General features: G+C 37.2%; 2 protein-coding genes across 2 annotated transcripts; one reads left to right on the top strand and one right to left on the bottom strand.

The window, feature by feature from the left end:
- On the top strand, positions 1–4,466 carry LOC132141761 (polymeric immunoglobulin receptor-like). Its single transcript, XM_059551423.1, has 9 exons — positions 1–156; positions 251–595; positions 1,067–1,402; positions 1,470–1,799; positions 1,920–2,276; positions 2,368–2,670; positions 2,755–3,054; positions 4,062–4,115; positions 4,237–4,466. Exons 1-9 carry the CDS (start codon positions 105–107, stop codon positions 4,269–4,271), a joined length of 2,112 nt encoding a protein of 703 aa, XP_059407406.1. The 5' UTR covers positions 1–104; the 3' UTR covers positions 4,272–4,466.
- Positions 4,467–7,842: 3,376 nt separating this feature from the next.
- Positions 7,843–11,237, bottom strand: LOC132142078 (uncharacterized). Its single transcript, XM_059551717.1, has 6 exons — positions 11,139–11,237; positions 10,700–11,044; positions 9,777–10,112; positions 8,542–8,628; positions 8,398–8,441; positions 7,843–8,318 (listed from the first exon to the last, which is right to left on the bottom strand). Exons 1-6 carry the CDS (start codon positions 11,188–11,190, stop codon positions 8,058–8,060), a joined length of 1,125 nt encoding a protein of 374 aa, XP_059407700.1. The 5' UTR covers positions 11,191–11,237; the 3' UTR covers positions 7,843–8,057.
- Positions 11,238–20,377: the final 9,140 nt, after the last annotated feature.

The raw sequence follows: 20,377 nt of genomic DNA, 5'->3' as shown, positions 1-20,377 counted from the left end.
ATTTACATTTATACATTGCATTGAAGGTATTTGTCAGTTCTTTCTTTCTCTTGACTGTGATCTAGTTTTTCTCTGAATATCAGTGAGACTGAAGTCAATCCAGGATGAGAGCTGCCATCATCATCTTCACAATCATCACGCTCTGTCTGATCTCAGGTCAGTCCTTTACTGCTCCAGGTCAAATATTATATTACATTAACCATACTGAGCATATATAATAACCCAGAGCAAATGAACTTGTGTTTGTCAGGTCAGGTACTCTGTTTCAAAGTGACCGGCTGCACTGGAGGGAGTGTAATGTTTAACTGCAAATACAAGTCTAAAGATGAGCATAAAACAAACCACCAGAACCAGAGAAAGTCTAAAGATGAGCATAAAGGAAAGTATTTCTGCAGAGACAGAGACTGTAGGACGGGCATCAGTACTGAGACTCAGCGCAGCTGGTTTAATGATGGGAGATTTTCTCTGTATGACGATGAAAACAGCAGATTCTTCACAGTGTTTATCAGGAACCTCAGCAGAGAGGATGATGGGGATTATATATGTGGAAACAATCAGACATGGAGTCATGATGTTACATTAGTGGTGAACAGAAGTGAGTATGATACTTTATTACCTACTGCATTAAGTATTATATTTTTTTATGAAAGTATTATTTAAGCAATATTTTAATAATAATTTGATTAAAAAAAATATTGAGCAAATTCATAAATAAGTTTTCAAACTGCCTCACTGCTTAACAACAATTCACAACAGTATAATAATGATTTGTAATTTGAGGTGACAAATGTTAGCTTTTTTTATGTCAGTCATATCTATGAGGTCACATGAGGACCCGTCTACTATATTTGACTTACTACTTCAGATTATAAGCCTTGATATAGGGCGACATTTCTCAGACATAAAAACAAGCAACCTACATAAAAAAAAAAAAAAGTAATATTTTAATGTGTCAAACAGAGATGGCGATAGAGAGGCCAAAGTTCCCCAGTGCTCCTTTAATAATACTTATAACATTTTAAGATTTGAGTGTATGTCACAATAGTTTTGTTGAAATTATTTTCAGCCTCTTCTTCTTGTGGGACGTCAGTTCTCCAGACTGCATATAAAGGACAAACAATCACTTTCCACTGTGAATATGATCATACGTTTCAAACACAAACCAAACTCTTGTACAGCGTGAACAGAGATCCTGTGCTTGTGCTGAACAGCTCACAGTCCTCACAATCATCTGAGGAGAAGTTCATCCTGTCTGACAGTCACAAAGATCATTTTAATGTGACCATCAGAGACATTTCTGCAGCAGATGATGGAGTTTATCTGTGTGGAGTGGAGATATATGGATCTTCAAAAGAGATGACTTACATAGCCTTCATTAAAGAGATTCATCTGAAGGTTTCTGGTGAGTTTAGCTTCATTTTGATTATAACATCCTTCCAGCTCTGAATAAGAAACATAAACCCCTAAAGTAATGAATAAATCTTGTGTTGCAGGTCAGTTAACTTCTGTCCAGGTTCAGGCCTACATCAGTAAATCAGTCTTCATCACGTGTAAATTTCCAGAAGAATTCAAAGGAAACAAGAAATTCATCCAAACACATTCATCGCAGAAGATCTCTGTTGATGGACAGAATCAGTGGGTTCTTCATGATAAAGTGCACATGTGTGATGATACCAGTGAAGGGGTTTTGAAGGTTTTTATCAGTAATTTAACAGCAGCTGATGAAGGAGCGTACAGATGTGGAGTGAATATCACTGATGATCATCTGTTCACTGAGATCACACTGAAGATCAGTCAAGGTAAAGAACTTCTGTTAGGAGCTTGTTTGTGAACACTTTCTAGCAGTTAAAATCATTTGATATTATTATTATTATTATTATTATTGTTGTTGTTGTTGTTGTTGTTGTTGTTGTGTTTAGTTGATGACTTTAATGCATCAAGTAAGTCAGCTCTTATTGGTGAAAGTGTGAACCTCAGCTGTAATTACCCTGAGAAACACCTGACCATCAAACACATCTGCAAAGAGAACAAGGAGAAGATCTGTGAGAACATCAGTTCATCAGAGATGAACCGCTTTGAGTTTTCTGAAAGTGCAGCAGGAGTTTATACAGTGAGCATCAGTAATGTGAGCATGAGAGATGCAGGAGTTTACTGGTGTGGAGAAGAAACCAGAGACACACATCTGACTTCTGTTACTCTCACCAATAAACACCAGCTGACTTTATCCAACAAAACTGAGCTGATCTTATCCAGTAAACCTCCGCTGACTTCATCCAGTATGTACAGTAACCACAAACCAGGCAGTTCAATTATATATGCATGTATTGTAGAGTGTATGAAGAGTTCTCTCTTCTCTTTGACTATCAGAGCCTCCAGTGGTCAAACGTGAAGGAGATTCAGTCCAGATCAAATGCCCTTATGATGAAAACTATTCAGCAGAAGTAAAGCATCTGTGCAAAGGAAAGTGTTTGACTCCAGATGATCTGAAGATCAATCAATCAGACGAAGATCATGATAAAAACCCGAAGATTTCAGTAAAGGATGACACTGAACTCAATCTCTTCACTGTGAACATGACTGAGCTGAGAGCAGAGGATGCTGGGAAATACTGGTGTGCAGTGAAAGACACGTTTAACCTTTCCACTGAGCTCATGATCGTCATGAAGAAAAGTGAGGGTGTTTATTTGGGAAGAATCTCAGTGTTTCTGCTCATGCTGTAATCATACTCATCATATTTAATGTTGTTTTCTTCAGTCATCACTCATGTTGTGTCTGTCGGAGGATCAGTGTCCATCAGATGTAAATACTTCAGGAATCAAACACAGAGGTTTTTCTGCAAAGAAGATCAGCCCAATATCTGCATCAGAGACGGAGTTCGTGTTTCATCAAATAAGAGTGTAAAAAGCAGATTTCATCTAACTGAAGAAACCTCTGCTGGAGTCTTTACTGTGAACATCAGCGATCTGAGAGCAGAGGATTCTGGGAAATACTGGTGTGCAGAGGAGAGTTCTGGGTCCTTCATCTTCACTGAAGTTCAGCTACATGTGACCAGAGGTAAAATACTTTCATTTTTTGCCAGTACTGAGCAGAGTACAATGCAATCTTCTCAAATTACTGTCTTTCTTCAAAGGGGCACAAAAGAAGTCAAGTTACTTTTATTTATATAGCGCTTTAAACAAAATACATTGCGTCAAAGCAACTGAACAACATTCATTAGGAAAACAGTGTCAATAATGCAAAAATGATAGTTAAAGGCAGTTCATCATTGGATTCAGTTATGTCATCTCTGTTCAGTTAAATAGTTTCTGTGCATTTATTTGCAATCAAGTCAACGATATCGCTGTAGATGAAGTGACCCCAACTAAGCAAGCCAGAGGCGACAGCGGCAAGGAACCGAAACTCCATCGGTGACAGAATGGAGAAAAAAACCTTGGGAGAAACCAGGCTCAGTTGGGGGGGCAGTTCTCCTCTGACCAGAGAAGGTTTATTTTGAGAAATGTTTTTTGGCCATGCTATGAAAGTCAATGCGGGGTCATTACCAATACTCTTCAAAATACCTTCTTTTGTTCTCAGTAAAGTCAAACAAGTTTGAAAAGACATGAGGTTAATGACAGAATTTATGTTTTTTGGTGTGCTGTCCCTTTAATTAAAGCAGCATGCTGTTGGTGAAGTCTGCAGCATCAGGCTGATATGTGTGCAGTCATTTTCACACCAGCTTTAAACCACAGAGCACTTTTTGTGTTAAAGTAAAACAGAAAATAATACTGACTGCGCTTTTGTGTTTTAGTTTAGTAAAGTGCAGAAAGCAAATGTTTTAAAGCAGTCAGTTCACCCAGAAATTACCTAATCATTTCTCATTTTAAAGCTCTTCTGTTCTTGCACATATTCAGGTTTGATGTTGGCGAAGGCAAAAATATTTTTATGGTGTTTTTGTCACTTTTGGATCTTGACAGTCTCTAGATATTCTGACTTGTTTCACTGAAGAGCTGAGTAATCGAAGACAATTTGTTTAATTTATTAACGCCATATCTGCTACATGATTGTTTTTCTTTTTTTTAAAGACATGACCACATCTGACACCAAAAGGGAAACGACCCAGAAAACAGTGAATTCTGGTAAGATCCAACAATGCAGTATGAGTTAAAAGTGATATTATGACACGTCAGATGTATGAATATTTGTAGATGAATGTCATGTACTCACTTTCTCTGTGACAATACCTCTGTGTGATTTTAGGTTTCTTCTGTCTGGAGCATGAAGTCTCTCAGTGATGCAATACAGTGCCCTTCAGTCAGGACGAGATTCACTCTGATCACATAATGCCAAACTAACATTACTGTATAATATTGTTGCTTATGTTGTTGTTGTTGTTTTCATCTTCTCAGCGGTGCCATTTCTTGCTATTCTATAAATATCTGGTGTCAGAAATCAACAACTACTTTTTGGATTTAAAAAAGAAAAAGAAACTTACAATTTTGCAGAAAAATAAGTGAAAACCTTTGAAACATAATTCAGTTTGATCGAGTTACTGACCATCTGGTGATATCTATAGGTCACTGCTGGGAGAGAAGCTGAAATATTCAGTGAGTGATTTGGTTGTACAGCTTTCTAGAAAACCTTTGGTTCTTGTGCTGAAATATGTGAGCAAGCTTCAATATTTAAGTGTTTTATTTCGCTAACTTTTTTTTGATTTGGTAAGCATCAGTCTGCCAGAACAGAAACTTATGAACAATCGGTCATTAAGGTAATTTTTCTTAAAAAATAAAGTACTTAAATAAAGTACTTGATGTCATACATGTCAGATTATTTTATTTTACCAGAAAGTACCACTGAGATTGCATCAGTGGAGGAAGAAAATTGGTTTCATTGTAAAGAAAACAGTTTGAACTCCAAAATATGGTTGTTATTATCCATAAGTAACATTATATATAATATATATATATATATATATATATATATATATATATATATATAATTCAAATATTACAATAACCACACACACACACACACACACACACACACACACACACAACACATCGTTGTGTATTAGTCTATATGTTTTAAATGTTGGAAGAAACTACCCTTTCTGCAAATAACACGAAACAACAGGAAATGCTGTATTTCTTTTATAGTGATTTATTAACCGTTGAACTGGTTTTTAATTGTTGATTGTATTGTTGATTAAATATGATTTCCCATATGAACGCGCATGTCTTGCTTCTTTACATAGGTTATAGGCCTAGCTGCTGTTTTTTATTCTGACGAATAGCTAAAACTGGTAAAATGCTAAGAGTTGATTGTTAAGAGCGCAACTAACGGAAACACTAATCACTGTTATGGTGAAACACATTAGAGTTAAACCTCTGTTAATTCTCAATAAAAACTTTTGTAGATGTGTAACAGAAATAAAGTCAGTCTGGTTAGTAATAAGTGAAGCTGGTAATGCAGTTTGTGGAGTTGTTTAATCCTCCTCTGGTGAGATCTCCAGAGATTTAATGTCTTCTTTTATCTTCAGTTGATTTCATCTAAGGTTGTGGCTGAAGTCAGTTGTAGTTCTTGTGTTTCTGCTCATCTCTTTTTCTGTTCTCTTATTTCCTTCAGTGATTCTGCTTGTTAACAGGCTTACTAAGGCTGAAATTACTTCATATTTAATATATACACAGATTTTGTGGCTCAGATAAGGTCCAGTTCTGGTTAATTTGGTTTAGATCATCTTTCCACGGGTGCCAGATGTGGGCCGGATCTGGGCCGACACAATGTTGCTATGTGGGGTGCGATCACTTGCATTTTTTTTATTAATCCATATGTTCTGTTGTTTGTGCTGCTATTTGCACGCGCACTACACATACTAAACCCCTGAAAAACACATTTGTGGTATACGCCATCTGTCTATGAATAACCTTAAAATTACATGTCTAACACATTATATATAATATATATATATATATATATATATATTATTTATTTATTTGTTTTTTTTCCGTTTTAATAGGCATAACCTGTTTGCGCAAAAAAATTATTGGAACATCGACATCATCATCTTGCTTACATAGGCCTCGTGCATGCATGTTAGGATAATATAACAAAGCAGAGGAAAACTCACTTTTAGAGAAAAAGGCAAGCATTTTTCTTTTTTAATCGTCAGGAAAATATGTGCCTATGTGAAGGAGCAAAGCAAACGCATTCATGTGGGAAATCATATTTAATCAACAATAAAAACCGACGCTACAGCCACTGCTCAGTTCAGCTGATTCAGCACACCAGTTCACCTGGTAATACTTCACTATAACAGAAATACAGCATTTCCTGTTCTTCGTGTTATTTGCAGAAAGGGTAGTTTTCCCAATAATTAAATAGACTAATAGACAACAAATGAAAAGAAGAGAAAGTAATATGATTGGACCTCGGACTTGAACTCCTGTCACTAAAAGTAACACGTTATATCCGAGATGAACACAGACCACTACACTACAGAAACATAACAGGTTATTTTCTGTGTTTCTGTGATGCACAGCTGAATTTTCAGCATCATTACTCCAGTCTTTAGTGTCAGAGATTATTGAAGTCACGAAATCTGTCCCTGATGATAATGCTGTAGACGTACATCAACTAGCAGACTGATGCTATTATAAGCATTATATTTAAATAGAATGAAATATATAATTAATTATAATTATATAATTAAAATCAAACCTAACAAATGAGTAGGCCTATACTCAGATTTATTTTTCTCGTAGTGTAAGTAGTGTTTGTCATAAAATTGAGTGTTGAATGTCAATATTAAGCATTAACCTTATTAAACCACACAGTTTCTGATATGTGATGCTGCTCTTAGCCACTAGAGGGAGTGTGATTGTCCTTAATATGAGCCTCATATGAGTTAAAAACGAAAGTGAAAGAATAGGACCATAAGCATTGTAAGCATGTAGTTATCAAGCATTTATTTTGTCTTCCTTAAAATTAAATGAATGCATTCATCAGACGCTTTTATCCAATATTATGAAGCTGCAGACTCGGAGCCTGCTGCAAGCGACTCACAGTGCATTCAGGCTAACATTTTTTCCCCTAATATGTGTTCCCTGGGAATCAAACCCACAACTGTCCCTGCTAACGCAATGCTCTACCACTGAGCCACAGGAACACTTTAATATTATATATTATTACCTTAATATGTTAGATATTGTTCTTGATCATTTGTGCTTGTCTTCAACACATCTCTCTCTACTGGCAACTGCAGTCTTCATTATTTTTGTATTTGCTGTAATACTTCTCATCCATAGTTTAATAATATAGCTGCTAGTGTGTTTTCATGACAAATAGCATCACCTACAGACTTAATTAACTTAATATCTTTAATAAAAAACAAAAGCACTATTACTTAAGGAGTAAATATTATTAATAGACACCAGCTGTGTTCAAGACTATGGGTGTTTCAACAGTGAAGAAGAAGAAAAAGAAAGGTGATTAGAAGTATATGATTTGTGCATTATATATAATACATTCACTGTGTCTGGGTTCATGTATTGAGTGTCAGTCAGTGACTGATGTTGGTAACAAATTACAATTCTTCTTTTTTTTTTGAGGATTTCAATGTTTTGGCAGGTTGCAATATAATTAATTACTTTTCTCATTTAAAAGTAATTACATTTTTAAATATCCATTACTGCAATTTACATAAGTTGGTTTTTACATTCATAGAAATAAATTTGAAACCTAGCAATAAACTGAGATGACATTGAGCACAATTATAATAAACTTTGCAATTACACATACTTTCTTGCACACCTGCACTCCTCACAGATTGGCTTAACATTCATAACATGATGCTTATCTTTTTGGCAAACTGATGCTTACAAAGACTGAAGGTGTTCTGTCTTCAGTTCAACGTTTCACAGAAGTTAATCTTGTTTTTGGCCTCAGAGAAACATTTCAGCTTCTTTCTCAACACTGACCTGTAGGTGTCACAAACTGCTCACACAACTAAGTGTGTCATTTAGTCTATTCTCAGAGACTGACACAATTCAAATTGAGTATAAAAACAAAATACACTGGAAATGTTAATTTGGTGTGATGCTGTGATTGACAGATGCGTAATCAGAGTGAATCTCTTCTTTACTGAATCTGACTGTAGCTTCACTGAGAGACTCTTCATTCTTCTGGAAACTGACAGCAGTGTACAGGAGCTCATCAGAGGGCATTGTGGGTAACTGAACTGTGGAGTAAACTGGATTCTGTGAGTCAGAGGGGATTGTGGGTAACTGAACTGTGGAATAGAGAGGAGTTGATGCAGGATCTGAGACTTGAATCTCTTCTTGATCCTGCAGGAAACAAAATCACCCAAACATGAACTCTTAGTTAAAAGATCCAGTTTATAGACAGATCAGTTCTGAAACTCACCGTTTCATGATCTCCTGTCTCTCTTCTGTCTGATGAGATGACATCTGTGTGTGAACAAGAGAAAGAGACTGAGATATTGATGAGAGGCAGAGGGTGACAAACTCATATTTATTAAATATTCAGTAGTGTGTGTTTGTGTCTCACCATGTTTCCTTCTGTATTTAACTTTGAGCAACATGAGCACCAAGCACACAGCCAGCAGGACCAAACCCACAGCTGTCACAGGAAAGCCTGAAATCACATGATGGATCATCACAGACATTGACATTGTCCTGGGTCTTAAAACGCCAAAGCACAGTGCCCTTAACACACACTGCATCCACACTATACCATTAGACAGTCAATACTGATAATACTGGGTCTAAAAGTCATCTAATAATAACAACTATGTGTTTACTGAAATGTTTGCAAACGTGCCACTGATAAACAGGAACACGAAACTCTTGCTGTGTGGAATTGCTTTAAATATTATAAACAAGTCATTCAACAGAGACATTTTTTTGTGCAATGTATCATTGATTTTCGGGTTAATTATATTAATTGTAAGCTCCTGTTAATTTCTGACCCGGGGGCCCTGAGCACAAGCAGAGGCCCCTTCTGTTGCAAGAGTGATTAAAAGAGGGCTGTTAGTTTGTTACTTTTGTTATTTTGCTGTTGTTGCTTCCTGTGGTCTGTGGTTTAAAGCTGGTGTTTCAACATTACACACATCAGACTGACGCTGCACACCTCACCACAGCATTAAAGGGACAGTACACCAAAAAATGAGCACAATGTTAAAAATTAGAAAAACATTTTTGCCAGGACATTATCCACTAAGTTTATAAATATTTCATTTAATCCTAAATCATAAAACAATATGTAATTTAAAATAAAGGTACAACACATGTGAAAAATCAACAAGGAAAATTTCTTCTTATTAACCATTATTGGTATTTCTTGGTGTTCTGTCATCGTTTATTGAGCCTCACGTTGCTCGAAATCTCTTTGACTTTATTATTTTTTTTTAGTGGCACACAAAAGATATTTTGACAAATGTTGGTAACCAAACAGTGCAGGACCTCATTGACTTTCAATGCACTGCAGTGTTGCAGCATTTAATTTATTTTTACCAGCATGGTATCACAATGATCTGAGCCAATATTGGTGAATCAGACAAACAGTCTAGGATGTAAATTAAAAATGCCAAAAAAAAAAAAAAATAATTATAATACAAATAAAATAAAATCAATGAGATTGAACAGTTGGTGCAGCTAGTAGGATCGAGTTACAGACTCCACATTTGGTGTGGTTAATTTATTATATTATTAACAATCAGGAGGGGTTTATGTTTCTTATTCAGAGCTGGAAGGATGTTATAATCAAAATGAAGCTAAACTCACCAGAAACCTTCAGATGAATCTCTTTAATGAAGGCTATGTAAGTCATCTCTTTTGAAGATCCATATATCTCCACTCCACACAGATAAACTCCATCATCTGCTGCAGAAATGTCTCTGATGGTCACATTAAAATGATCTTTGTGACTGTCAGACAGGATGAACTTCTCCTCAGATGATTGTGAGGACTGTGAGCTGTTCAGCACAAGCACAGGATCTCTGTTCACGCTGTACAAGAGTTTGGTTTGTGTTTGAAACGTATGATCATATTCACAGTGGAAAGTGATTGTTTGTCCTTTATATGCAGTCTGGAGAACTGACGTCCCACAAGAAGAAGAGGCTGAAAATAATTTCAACAAATCATCGCAACATGCACTGAAATCTTAAAACATAATTAGCATTGATAAACATGCAGGAAATATGGCCTCTCTATCGCCAAGTGTCATGTTCCTCGTTCATTCTTGTTTTTAGGTATATTTATGGTGCCTGAGATCGGAGCAGATTCTGTCATTCTACATCAAGACATACTGACAGAAAAATGTATGTCCTACAAAGCATATATTCAAAAAGAGTGAGAGATAGAGATATATATAGAGAGAGAAAGGCATCTGAACAAAAGCGTAGTATATTTCCTTTTTACACAAGAGACATGAACATGCAAATTTTAAATCATGTGAAGCTGTTATTTTCCCTGTATAATCTGAATTGACTGCTCAAATTATGAACCATCATTGGGAATCAGGTTAATGCAAGCGGACAGTGATGATGCGGACAATGACGTACATACTTGCAGTAACCCATTTTCCATAGTTAATTTGTTCATTGTTAATTTTTACTAAAAAAAAAAAAAAAACGTTCCATACTAAGAGTTCCTTTATAAAGTGCTAACAAAAATAATGTAGCAATTTAATAAAGTATCATACTCACTTCTGTTCACCACTAATGTAACATCATGTCTCCGTGTCTGATTGTTTCCACATATATAATCCCCATCATCCTCTCTGCTGAGGTTCCTGATAAACACTGTGAAGAATCTGCTGTTTTCATCGTCATACAGAGAAAATCTCCCATCATTAAACCAGCTGCGCTGAGTCTCAGTACTGATGCCCGTCCTACAGTCTCTGTCTCTGCAGAAATACTTTCCTTTATGCTCATCTTTAGACTTTCTCTGGTTCTGGTGGTTTGTTTTATGCTCATCTTTAGACTTGTATTTGCAGTTAAACATTACACTCCCTCCAGTGCAGCCGGTCACTTTGAAACAGAGTACCTGACCTGACAAACACAAGTTCATTTGCTCTGGGTTATTATATATGCTCAGTATGGTTAATGTAATATAATATTTGACCTGGAGCAGTAAAGGACTGACCTGAGATCAGACAGAGCGTGATGATTGTGAAGATGATGATGGCAGCTCTCATCCTGGATTGACTTTAGTCTCACTGATATTCAGAGAAAAACTAGATCACAGTCAAGAGAAAGAAATAACTGACAAATACCTTCAATGCAATGCAAGTCCCTTTGGATAAAAGTGCCTGCCGAATGCAGCGATGTACATGATCATTATAAGTACACACACGTCCTCTCTCTCTCTCTCTCTCTCTCTCTCTCTCTCTTTCTCTCTCTCTCTCTCTCTCTCACACACACACACACACACACACTCACACATTTCTTTTTCCTTATTCTCTATGACAGTTTCCACCCAGCTGCACTGCTGACAGATCTGTTGAGATATGTGTGAAAGACAAGCAGAGAATACCTCTGTGCTGGATGAACACATGAAGCAGAAGACACATGAGTATATTAATATCACCCTGTGATCTAGAGATTAGCTGGGATCTAATAGTCTATTCTCACAGTTTCACTTCTGCTTTTCTGATGTTCATGATTGTGTTGCATGTCAGCTCATTACATTTTCTCGATTGCTTAAACACATTTGCCCACTCTGACATCACATTTTCAAAACCGTTAACACACAGGATAAAACTGAAGCTCAATGTGAGCAAAATGCTCTAACACTCACAAAACATTAAAAATATGCAACATAAGCAAATATTTCCATCAAACACCACAACTTGGTCAAATTAATTTATTCTTTCAATCAATCATTACACAATGGACAACAAAATACAAAATGCAGCCATCAATATGAAATGAAACATTACAAACTCAAATGGATACTGGAAACTTATGGGTGGAAATACCTTTAAAAAAATAAAAATAATATATATATATATATATATACACACACATTTTATTTTTCACATTTAGTCCATTCGTTCTTGATGATTATGCCACAGGTTCTCATCAACATCGCATTGAATGTTTTCCCTTGCAATGCACCAAGGGAAATACCTCCTTGCATGGCGTATCCATGCCTGGCAGTCCTCTGCACCTATTGCCAGGCAACCAGCATTCATTGCCTCCAGGAGGGGCATCTGCTCATATGGCCGGTGATCATACACCTTCCACCTCCAAACAGAGAAGAACTCCTCGATTGGGTTCAGAAAAGGAGAGTATGCAGGGAGCATAGGCGCCGATACCGTGGGTGCTCCGGGGCTTGAGCACCCACGGAAAATGAGCACCCACGTGTGCCAGTGCCAGACTGCCAGTAGGCTACATTTATTTAAAATTAAACATTGCAGTTGGCGCTATGAAGCGTCTGCCACACTGTGATTGGTTATGTTGTTGTCAGTGACATAAAAAAGTCGCATGCATGTTCCATATCCTATCCACCAATCACAGCTTTTCTGAAAACGTCCCATCCCCCACTATACAGTGCCGTGCGAGTATGTAATCATTTACTGCTTTCCGTAATCACTAATCATTGATCAGACTAAAATGGACAGATTTGTTATAAAAAAACTGCACTGAAGATTTCGGTTTATTTTCTACATTTTGCTTTGGTTAGATTAGGTTTAGATTAAGGATTGTTTTCTTATATTTTGTTCTTTCCTTTGGCGCCGCTTTCGTTCTTTTCCCATTTTATTGTTTGTTTGTTTACATTTTCACCTTGTACATACACATAGCGCACATTATTATTGTTATTTTACTGGATCTAGTGGCTTTGGCTTTTTGTGAATAAACGTCCAGTATTTTTTCTCTTTCAAAGTTTTGTCTGTCATGTTCTTCCACCTCATTTCATACCCAGCAGTACGTTAATATGTAAATGTTACGTTACATTCCCTAGACTCCTTAAAGTTCATAACAGGGTTTAAATGGGAACATTTTTCTGCTCAAGTATAGGCCTATATACGGTTTAAAAGAGGAAAAACTAATGGACACAAAAGTAGCCTACTTTTGGACAGAATACAAGTTCTTTGTTAAATACATAAAATAAAAATATATATTTTTAGCCTATATGAATAATGGATTCGAAACCTCAAAGAAAAGCCATGCCACTATCAAAAGAAACCTCGAAACATAAATGAGGTAGACATTCCCAGAAACTCATTATTTTAGTCGCAACAATCGGTTAATGGAAACGCTGTCCTTTCGCAATAGTTTTTTAAACAATATTTACAAAACATTAATTTCCCAGGAAGCTAAACGCATTAGCGGTTACGTGTCAGTTAAACTTTTCATCTCCAATCCTGTTTGTATTTTTGAGAAGTGACGCTGTTGTGTTTGTTTGTATCGGCCGCTGTCCATTAGCCTAAGGTTCTGAAATGCAATATTTTTTGAATAGCCTAGTCTATTTTTTTTTATTTTTTAAATGGCGTGCGCCCTTGAGCACCCACGGAGAAAAACATAAATCGGCGCCTATGGCAGGGAGGAATTGTATCATAATACGAGGCTGTGCTGCAAACCATTCATTCACAAGGCGAGAGTGGTGGAAAGCCACATTGTCCCAAATTATGACATACAGAGTCATGCCAGACCTCAACAGCCCTCTCTCTTCGGGTGGAATCAGTAATTATTTCAATGCATCAAGAAATGTGATGAGGCGTTCTGTATTGTATGGGCCAATAGTTGGTATGTGGCAAAGGACTCCATCATTGGAGATGGCAGCACACATGGTGATATTGGCACCCCTCTGACCTGGCACTGTGACAGTGGCCCTCTGCCCAATGATGTTCCTCCCGCATCGCCAGAGGTGGGTAGAGTACCCAAAAACTGTACTCAAGTAAAAGTACTTCTAGAAATATTTACTCAAGTAAAAGTAAAAGTAAAAGTAAAAGTACTAGTCTTGAATAGTTACTCGAGTAAGAGTAAAAGAGTATTGGATAAAAAAATCTACTCAAGTAGTTAGTTACTAGTTACTTTGGGTCATATATACTGAGCCTATTTTTATTTAGATATTTAGATAAAATGTATGTAATGTATGTGTGCGTGTATAAATGTATATATTTCATCAGCCTTTACTCCAATTTATGTAATTTATTATAAAACCCTGTCTGTTTACTTAAGTAACAGATATAGGTGTCATGCCATAACATATTTTTAATACGGCTGACTTTATATTAAATGTGAATTTAACATTGAAAGTTAATGTGATATAAATATTGCTACTAATCTTTCATTGTTCAGAAAGAGAGCAAATAACATTTACATTATTAAAGATAGTTTTCACTGACAGTCTAGATTTCAATCACTCTCAGAAACTCCCATTAAAATCACTGAAACTGTTAACACTGTGAAATCAATATCTTAATTAAAGATTCGTACACACATCTGCACTTTGTTGTTCCTGCGAGAGAATTTGCCAGAAAGAGGTATTCAGTCAGCGAGCGAGTGAAGGAAGCACCGGCATTTTAGCGATGACTCATCTGAACACCTCTGATTGGCCAATGCTTTAATAAGCTCAAAAGAATCATGTGTGATTGGTTATAATGCGCAGCGCTGTATAAACACATCTATCTCTGGCTAAGCGCCAGCAAGCGATCACAGATATGACTTGCTGAACGTGCTCGCACCGGTGTCATTGTATTAAAATTAATAAAATCTTAATCGGCTAATTTTTGTCTTTTGGAAGCTGCATTCAACTTGACTCCCCTCTGTTATAAGCCACACATGGGCTACATTCGATTACAGTACACTATACCACTGTGACATTAGTTTGTTGTACAAGTTATTACCTGTTGAACAGTAGACAGCACACGCGGTGTTCATCTAATAAGGATCTCCATCGCAAGCAAATAATAACCTTTGCAGATTTCAATTCAGTGCTGTTCCAGCCACGCTTTCAACGCTCTTTCTGTTCTTAAACGTTACAACTCTGAGTGAACCACTTCAGACGCTCAGCGCGTGCGGCAGGGAACTGAACGACTCATTCAAACTGATTCATGAACCAATTCACTCGTTTGCCAATTGGTTTGATCAAGCCTTTGAACAGAATTGACTCAAAAGAATGAATCATTCGCGAATGGGCATCGCTCATTGCCCAGAGAAAAGTAGACGGCGCGTTTGGAATAAACTGAAGCATTTATAACATTTATTGCATTAAGATAATGTAACGAGAGGAGCGTCGCCCACAGTAACGAAGTAAAAGTACAGATTGTTCCCCAAAAATTTACTCAAGTAAGAGGATAAAGTACCCATCTTTAAATATACTCCGAAAAGTATTCGTTACCCCCCAAAATTACTCAAGTAAATATAACGAAGTAACTCGTTACTACCCACCTCTGCGCGTCGCCTCACTTTACAGAGGTTGAAGCCGGCTTCATCCACAAAAATGAATTTGTGATGTGCCCCTTCAGCTTCAAGCTCCATTATTCTCTAAGAGAAAGAGCAAATTCATAAAGCAAATTATTCCAGTCACATGTAACTATGGTAAACAAGGTATTACAAAAAAATCTGTACCTGCACATACTGGAATCGTGCCTCCTTTACGATGTCAGAGTTTCTTTGAAATGGAACTCAGTACAGCTGCTTCATTCTGACATGGTTTCGTTTAAGGACTCGATCTATAGTTGCCAAACTCACACGGTTTATATTTCGAAATGCTCCCTGATCTGCAATTACTGCTGCCTGGATTTCATGCAGTCTGATTGCATTGTTTGCCACTACCATATCTACAATGGCAGACTCCTGTTCAATACTAAATATCTTTCCTCTGCCACCAGTGTGTGGCAATGTGTGGATTCTATAAAGTAAAAGCAAAAAGCATGTCAAAATTGACATTACTGTATTACAGTCACATAAATGGGATTGATAAAACATCTGCATTACTGTAGACACAGTTTATTCTGCTAACAGGGTAATACAGTAAAGCTGGAATACACAGTGGTATACATTACAGTAACACTGTGAATTACCTCATCTCATTTCCGAAAAAGCCTGACAATAGATGCCACAGTGCTCCGACTCAGAATGGGCTGGACCCTTTGTCCAGCATTTCTAAAGGACAAGCCATGATTGATGACATGGTCAATAATTGTTGCCCGAATTTGATTTGAAACTTGAGCTGGATTTTGTCCTCTTGCTGCTGCAGCTCCTCCACCACGCACACAAACTCCTCTTCCTCTGGCCCCTCTGCCATGGCCTCTTACTCTCCTTCCGTGCCTATGGCCTCTTTGATCCATGCTTGCAAATAGCAACACAGAGGTGGCATCTTTTATAGATGGATGAGAACTGATTGCTGATTGAAGAGTTGTGCAAATGAGTTTCACACAGGTGCATAGAGATTTATAATTATGCAAGTAGTTTCTATCAGCTGTGAATAGATTTTTTTCTTTTGTTCAACACAGTGAATCCAATAGAGTTTGGGGCCTTTCAATGAGATCTGTGGTAACTGTTTTGAAAAAGGCTGTGAAAAATGTGTGAAACAAATGAAAAAGTGTTAAAACATTTGCAAGAGAAGACTTCTGCTGTGCTAAAAATGTGATGATGAAGATCAAGCGGATCCCAGTTTCATTTAGTGTGTCTTAGCAAATGAGAAAAACTGTAATTGCATATAGAAAATAATCTTGCTATAAATAAAAGTAAATAATTCACAACTCAGTACAGCAAATATATTAGTAATATAATATTGAATTTCTGTATTTTCAGCATAAAAATAAAGTAAGCCCAAAGAACAAAGACAACTCTAAATGAAAAGCATATTACACAAAATATTGTGCAATTGCAAAATGAAAGTCAGTGAGAGACTCATTCTGCCTGAGCATCCCGTCTTCGTGCTGGGTCCGGCCACAGGACTTCATCCACATCTCATGCAATGTTGTCCCTTTCTCTGCAACCTGGGAAGAACCCTCTCGTGTGCCGGATCCAGCCTTGACAACACTCCACATCTATGTCATCACAGGCCAATTCCATTGCCTGTAAAATATTTAGCCTTGTATATGGGTTACGGTCATAAACCTTCCATCGCCACGCAGAGAAAAACTCTTCTATTGGGTTGAGGAAAGGGCTGTATGGTGGAAGGAAAACATTCACGAATCGCTGGTTGATGTTGAACCACTCACGTATTCGGACACCACGGTGAAAGTTGACATTGTCCCAAACCACAACATAGACAGGATGCACTGCCTGCTGATGATCCTGCTGCTCACGTTCAAACAAAACATCCCAAAGACGCATGATGGTGGAGAACCCCCCGTTGCTTATGGCTGCACATAGCGTGACATTGCCACCACGCTGGCCAGAGACTTCCACAATGGCACATTGGCCAATTATGTTCCAGCCTCTCCTTCTCCTCTTTGCCAGATTGAACCCTGCTTCATCTAAAAAAAATACTGTATATTCATGGGGCCTTTCCATGGAATCCATTTCAAACTCCCTCTCTATATGGAAAGGATACATAAATAGTTTTTTTAACTGTTACAGAAAGACATGCTTCTGCAAAATTTTATGTACAAATGTACTTTATATGCACTCCTGATTTACATACACTACAATATAGTGCAGTTACAGTAACAGTATAGGATAATAACTGCAGGCTACAAACTTGTATTGTAAGCATCAGTGCTGAAAGTGTACACTTACTTGCACATACTGATATCGTAGATCTTTGACCCTTTCTGAATTGCACTCAATGGGTACTCTGTACACTTGCTTCATGCTTACCCTGTTGCGGTGGAGGACACGGGAAATGGTAGAAAGGCTGACACTGTTGATAGCTTCAGAGTTTACATTGTCATCTACAAGTCTTTGCTGTATTTCACGCAATCGGATGACATTGTTTTGATGGACCATATCAACAACGAAGGCCTCTTGCTGTTGGGAGAACAAAGGAGTGCTTCCACCCTCATTTGGTAGTCTTGCAATTCTACAAAAGGGAAAATGCTCTTACAAATGAATACATACAGAAACAATAGTAATGGACATTACATTGATATGTAAAATGTATTGTAAATCATTTTTTTCTTTTTTCCCCACTCCCCTTTCTATTTACAAACTGATGTACTATATCAAATGTATACAGTAAACTGTCAGCCGCACAAATTAGTAAAACAATACATTTACCTGTTCTCTTCTCTGAATGACCTGATAATGGTGGCCACAGAGAATCTGGACAAATTGGGTTGTACTCTTTGTCCTGCTTCCCTCATTGTCATTCCATTAACAAGAACGTGGTCTATCACAGTTGCCCATTCAGATTCAGATATCTTTATTAGTCCCCAAGGGGGGAATTCAGGTCTACAGCCAACCCATCCAATAAGGGTTAAATTAGAATTATTAGCACACAATAAATATAAGAATTATAAAGTTAAAAATGTATACAAAACGATAACACCCTGAAACACACATACATCACAACACACACATTCACCTGCCAGTGACAGAACAAAGCAGTGGAATACAAGAGCCATTTGTGTATTTATGAGTCATTCAAGAATCTTATAGCAGAGGGAAGGAATGAGTTTGCATAATGATTCGTTTTCCGTATTGGCACAAAATACCACCGACCTGACTGCATGAGAACAAATCCATTCCTGAGCACCTGATCTGGTTGGCACAGTATTCTCTCTGCTTTTTGGACCACTCTTTTTTTTCCAGAGAGAACAGAGAACATACTTTAACAATGTCGCTCTAACTCTTTTTGTCTTTTGCAGCTAAACCATTAAACCAACCCAAGAAAGAAAAAGTTAATAGACTCTCAATGAATGCCTGATAGAATGTACATAAAATTATTTTGCAAACCCCAAATGAGTTCAGCTTCCTCAGTAGGTATATTCCTTGGTTTGCTCACTTAATAATGCTATCAGTGTTCTCTCTGAAATTCAATTATGAGTCAAATACTGTGCCCAAATACTTGTATGTTTGAACCACTTGAACACCTCATTGTGTATTACACTCAGTTATGGTTCGTCACTAACCTTCCTAAAATCTATCATCAACTCTTAAGTCTTTTACACATTTATGGCAAGGAGACTGTCTTCGCACCATCTAGCACAAGGGCTTTGCTATGATCAGGTTGGTTGCCCTGTAAAAACTTCACTAAGTAGCTGTTCTCCCGAGATGACCTGCAGTTGTCAGTGTATAATATGAAAAGAAGGTGGGAGAGCACACAGCCCTGAGGATCCATTGCGTTATCTTGACCAGAGGTGGGTAATCCAGGGGTCAGAAAGTAAAAGTCCTGCCATATTTTTGCTCCACCCATGAACTCAGCAGATGATTTCATCAGAGGAGGAACCAAGTCATTCCGTCCAAGTCACAAACTAGTCTTGAGTCAAATCACAAGTCCTCGAAGAGTTAAAGTTAATGAGATAATTAAGAGACTAATTAAATGAAGATGCATTAGTGATGAACACCTGCTGTAAACAATCAACATCACTGAAGAAAAGAGAAACACAAGAACTACAACTGACTTTAACCACAGCCTTGGATGAAATCAACTGGAACAAAAAAAAAAAAAAAAACTGTGCCACCATAATTGTGGTGAGTATTTGCTTCAGTTGAGCTCTTGAGCCTATAAGCAGTTGCATTATTGTTTTACGGCAAACATTTGAGCAATGCTAATGCAAATTTTGATCTAGCAGGTAACTTATGCTTTTGATGACTGTATGATCTTGATTTAAATTTCTTGATTATAATTTTAAATGAAATAATTTGTGGTTTAGTGGTTAGAGAGGACTGCTGTCTGTTCACTTCTCTGTGTGTGCACTTTGGATGGGTTAAATGCAGAGTACGAATTCTGAGTTTGGGTCACCATATTTACATGTGTCACTTTCACACAAAAAAAGAGAGAAATCTCATTACGTGAATACCACCATAATGCTTCAATATTAAGGAATAAACAAAACAAAAAATGCAGTTAGTGGATTAGGCATTTAGCCATAACAATGTATCATATGATCCTCAACAGTGGTGAAAAGAATTATTCATACTGCAGTGCATTATGGGAGTCTTTCATGAATTGCAACATGAAGCATTTTGTTGATTGTCACCATTGTAGAGATTCATCTGCTGGTTCTTGATATCTGTGTGTGTGTCGAAAAAGCACAGGAGTTCAAACTTCTATATGTGTTACACAAATATAAAATTCACTCCCTGTAGATATTATAACAATGCTTTTTTGTGCATGCTGTAGTTTCAGGAAAAACACTAATCAAATCAGCTCATTGTGACTATATCACAGATGTTTTTCCACCCCATGCAGAGCTACATATAAAGATCTTCCACAACGAGTCAAGGGTCAAGAGCACAACTAAACCGAACACTGATCTC

The sequence above is a fragment of the Carassius carassius genome, chromosome 6, assembly GCF_963082965.1.
Source record: "Carassius carassius chromosome 6, fCarCar2.1, whole genome shotgun sequence".
Lineage (NCBI taxonomy): Eukaryota > Metazoa > Chordata > Actinopteri > Cypriniformes > Cyprinidae > Carassius > Carassius carassius.
Note: the sequence above shows the minus strand (reverse complement) of the source record. Positions and strands in the feature narration are given on the sequence as shown.

What these genes read in the sequence shown, in the direction of transcription:
- LOC132142078 (XM_059551717.1), bottom strand. Translation starts at nt 11,190, where the DNA reads ATGAGAGCTGCCATCATCATCTTCACAATCATCACGCTCTGTCTGATC. An exon ending in CACGCTCTGTCTGATCTCAG is followed by an intron (nt 11,045 to 11,138) that starts GTCAGTCCTTTA and finishes TGTGTTTGTCAG; the next exon opens with GTCAGGTACTCTGTTTCAAA. An exon ending in GATTCATCTGAAGGTTTCTG is followed by an intron (nt 8,629 to 9,776) that starts GTGAGTTTAGCT and finishes ATGTGATTTCAG; the next exon opens with GCTTTCCTGTGACAGCTGTG.
- LOC132141761 (XM_059551423.1), top strand. Translation starts at nt 105, where the DNA reads ATGAGAGCTGCCATCATCATCTTCACAATCATCACGCTCTGTCTGATC. An exon ending in CACGCTCTGTCTGATCTCAG is followed by an intron (nt 157 to 250) that starts GTCAGTCCTTTA and finishes TGTGTTTGTCAG; the next exon opens with GTCAGGTACTCTGTTTCAAA. An exon ending in CATGATCGTCATGAAGAAAA is followed by an intron (nt 2,671 to 2,754) that starts GTGAGGGTGTTT and finishes TGTTTTCTTCAG; the next exon opens with TCATCACTCATGTTGTGTCT.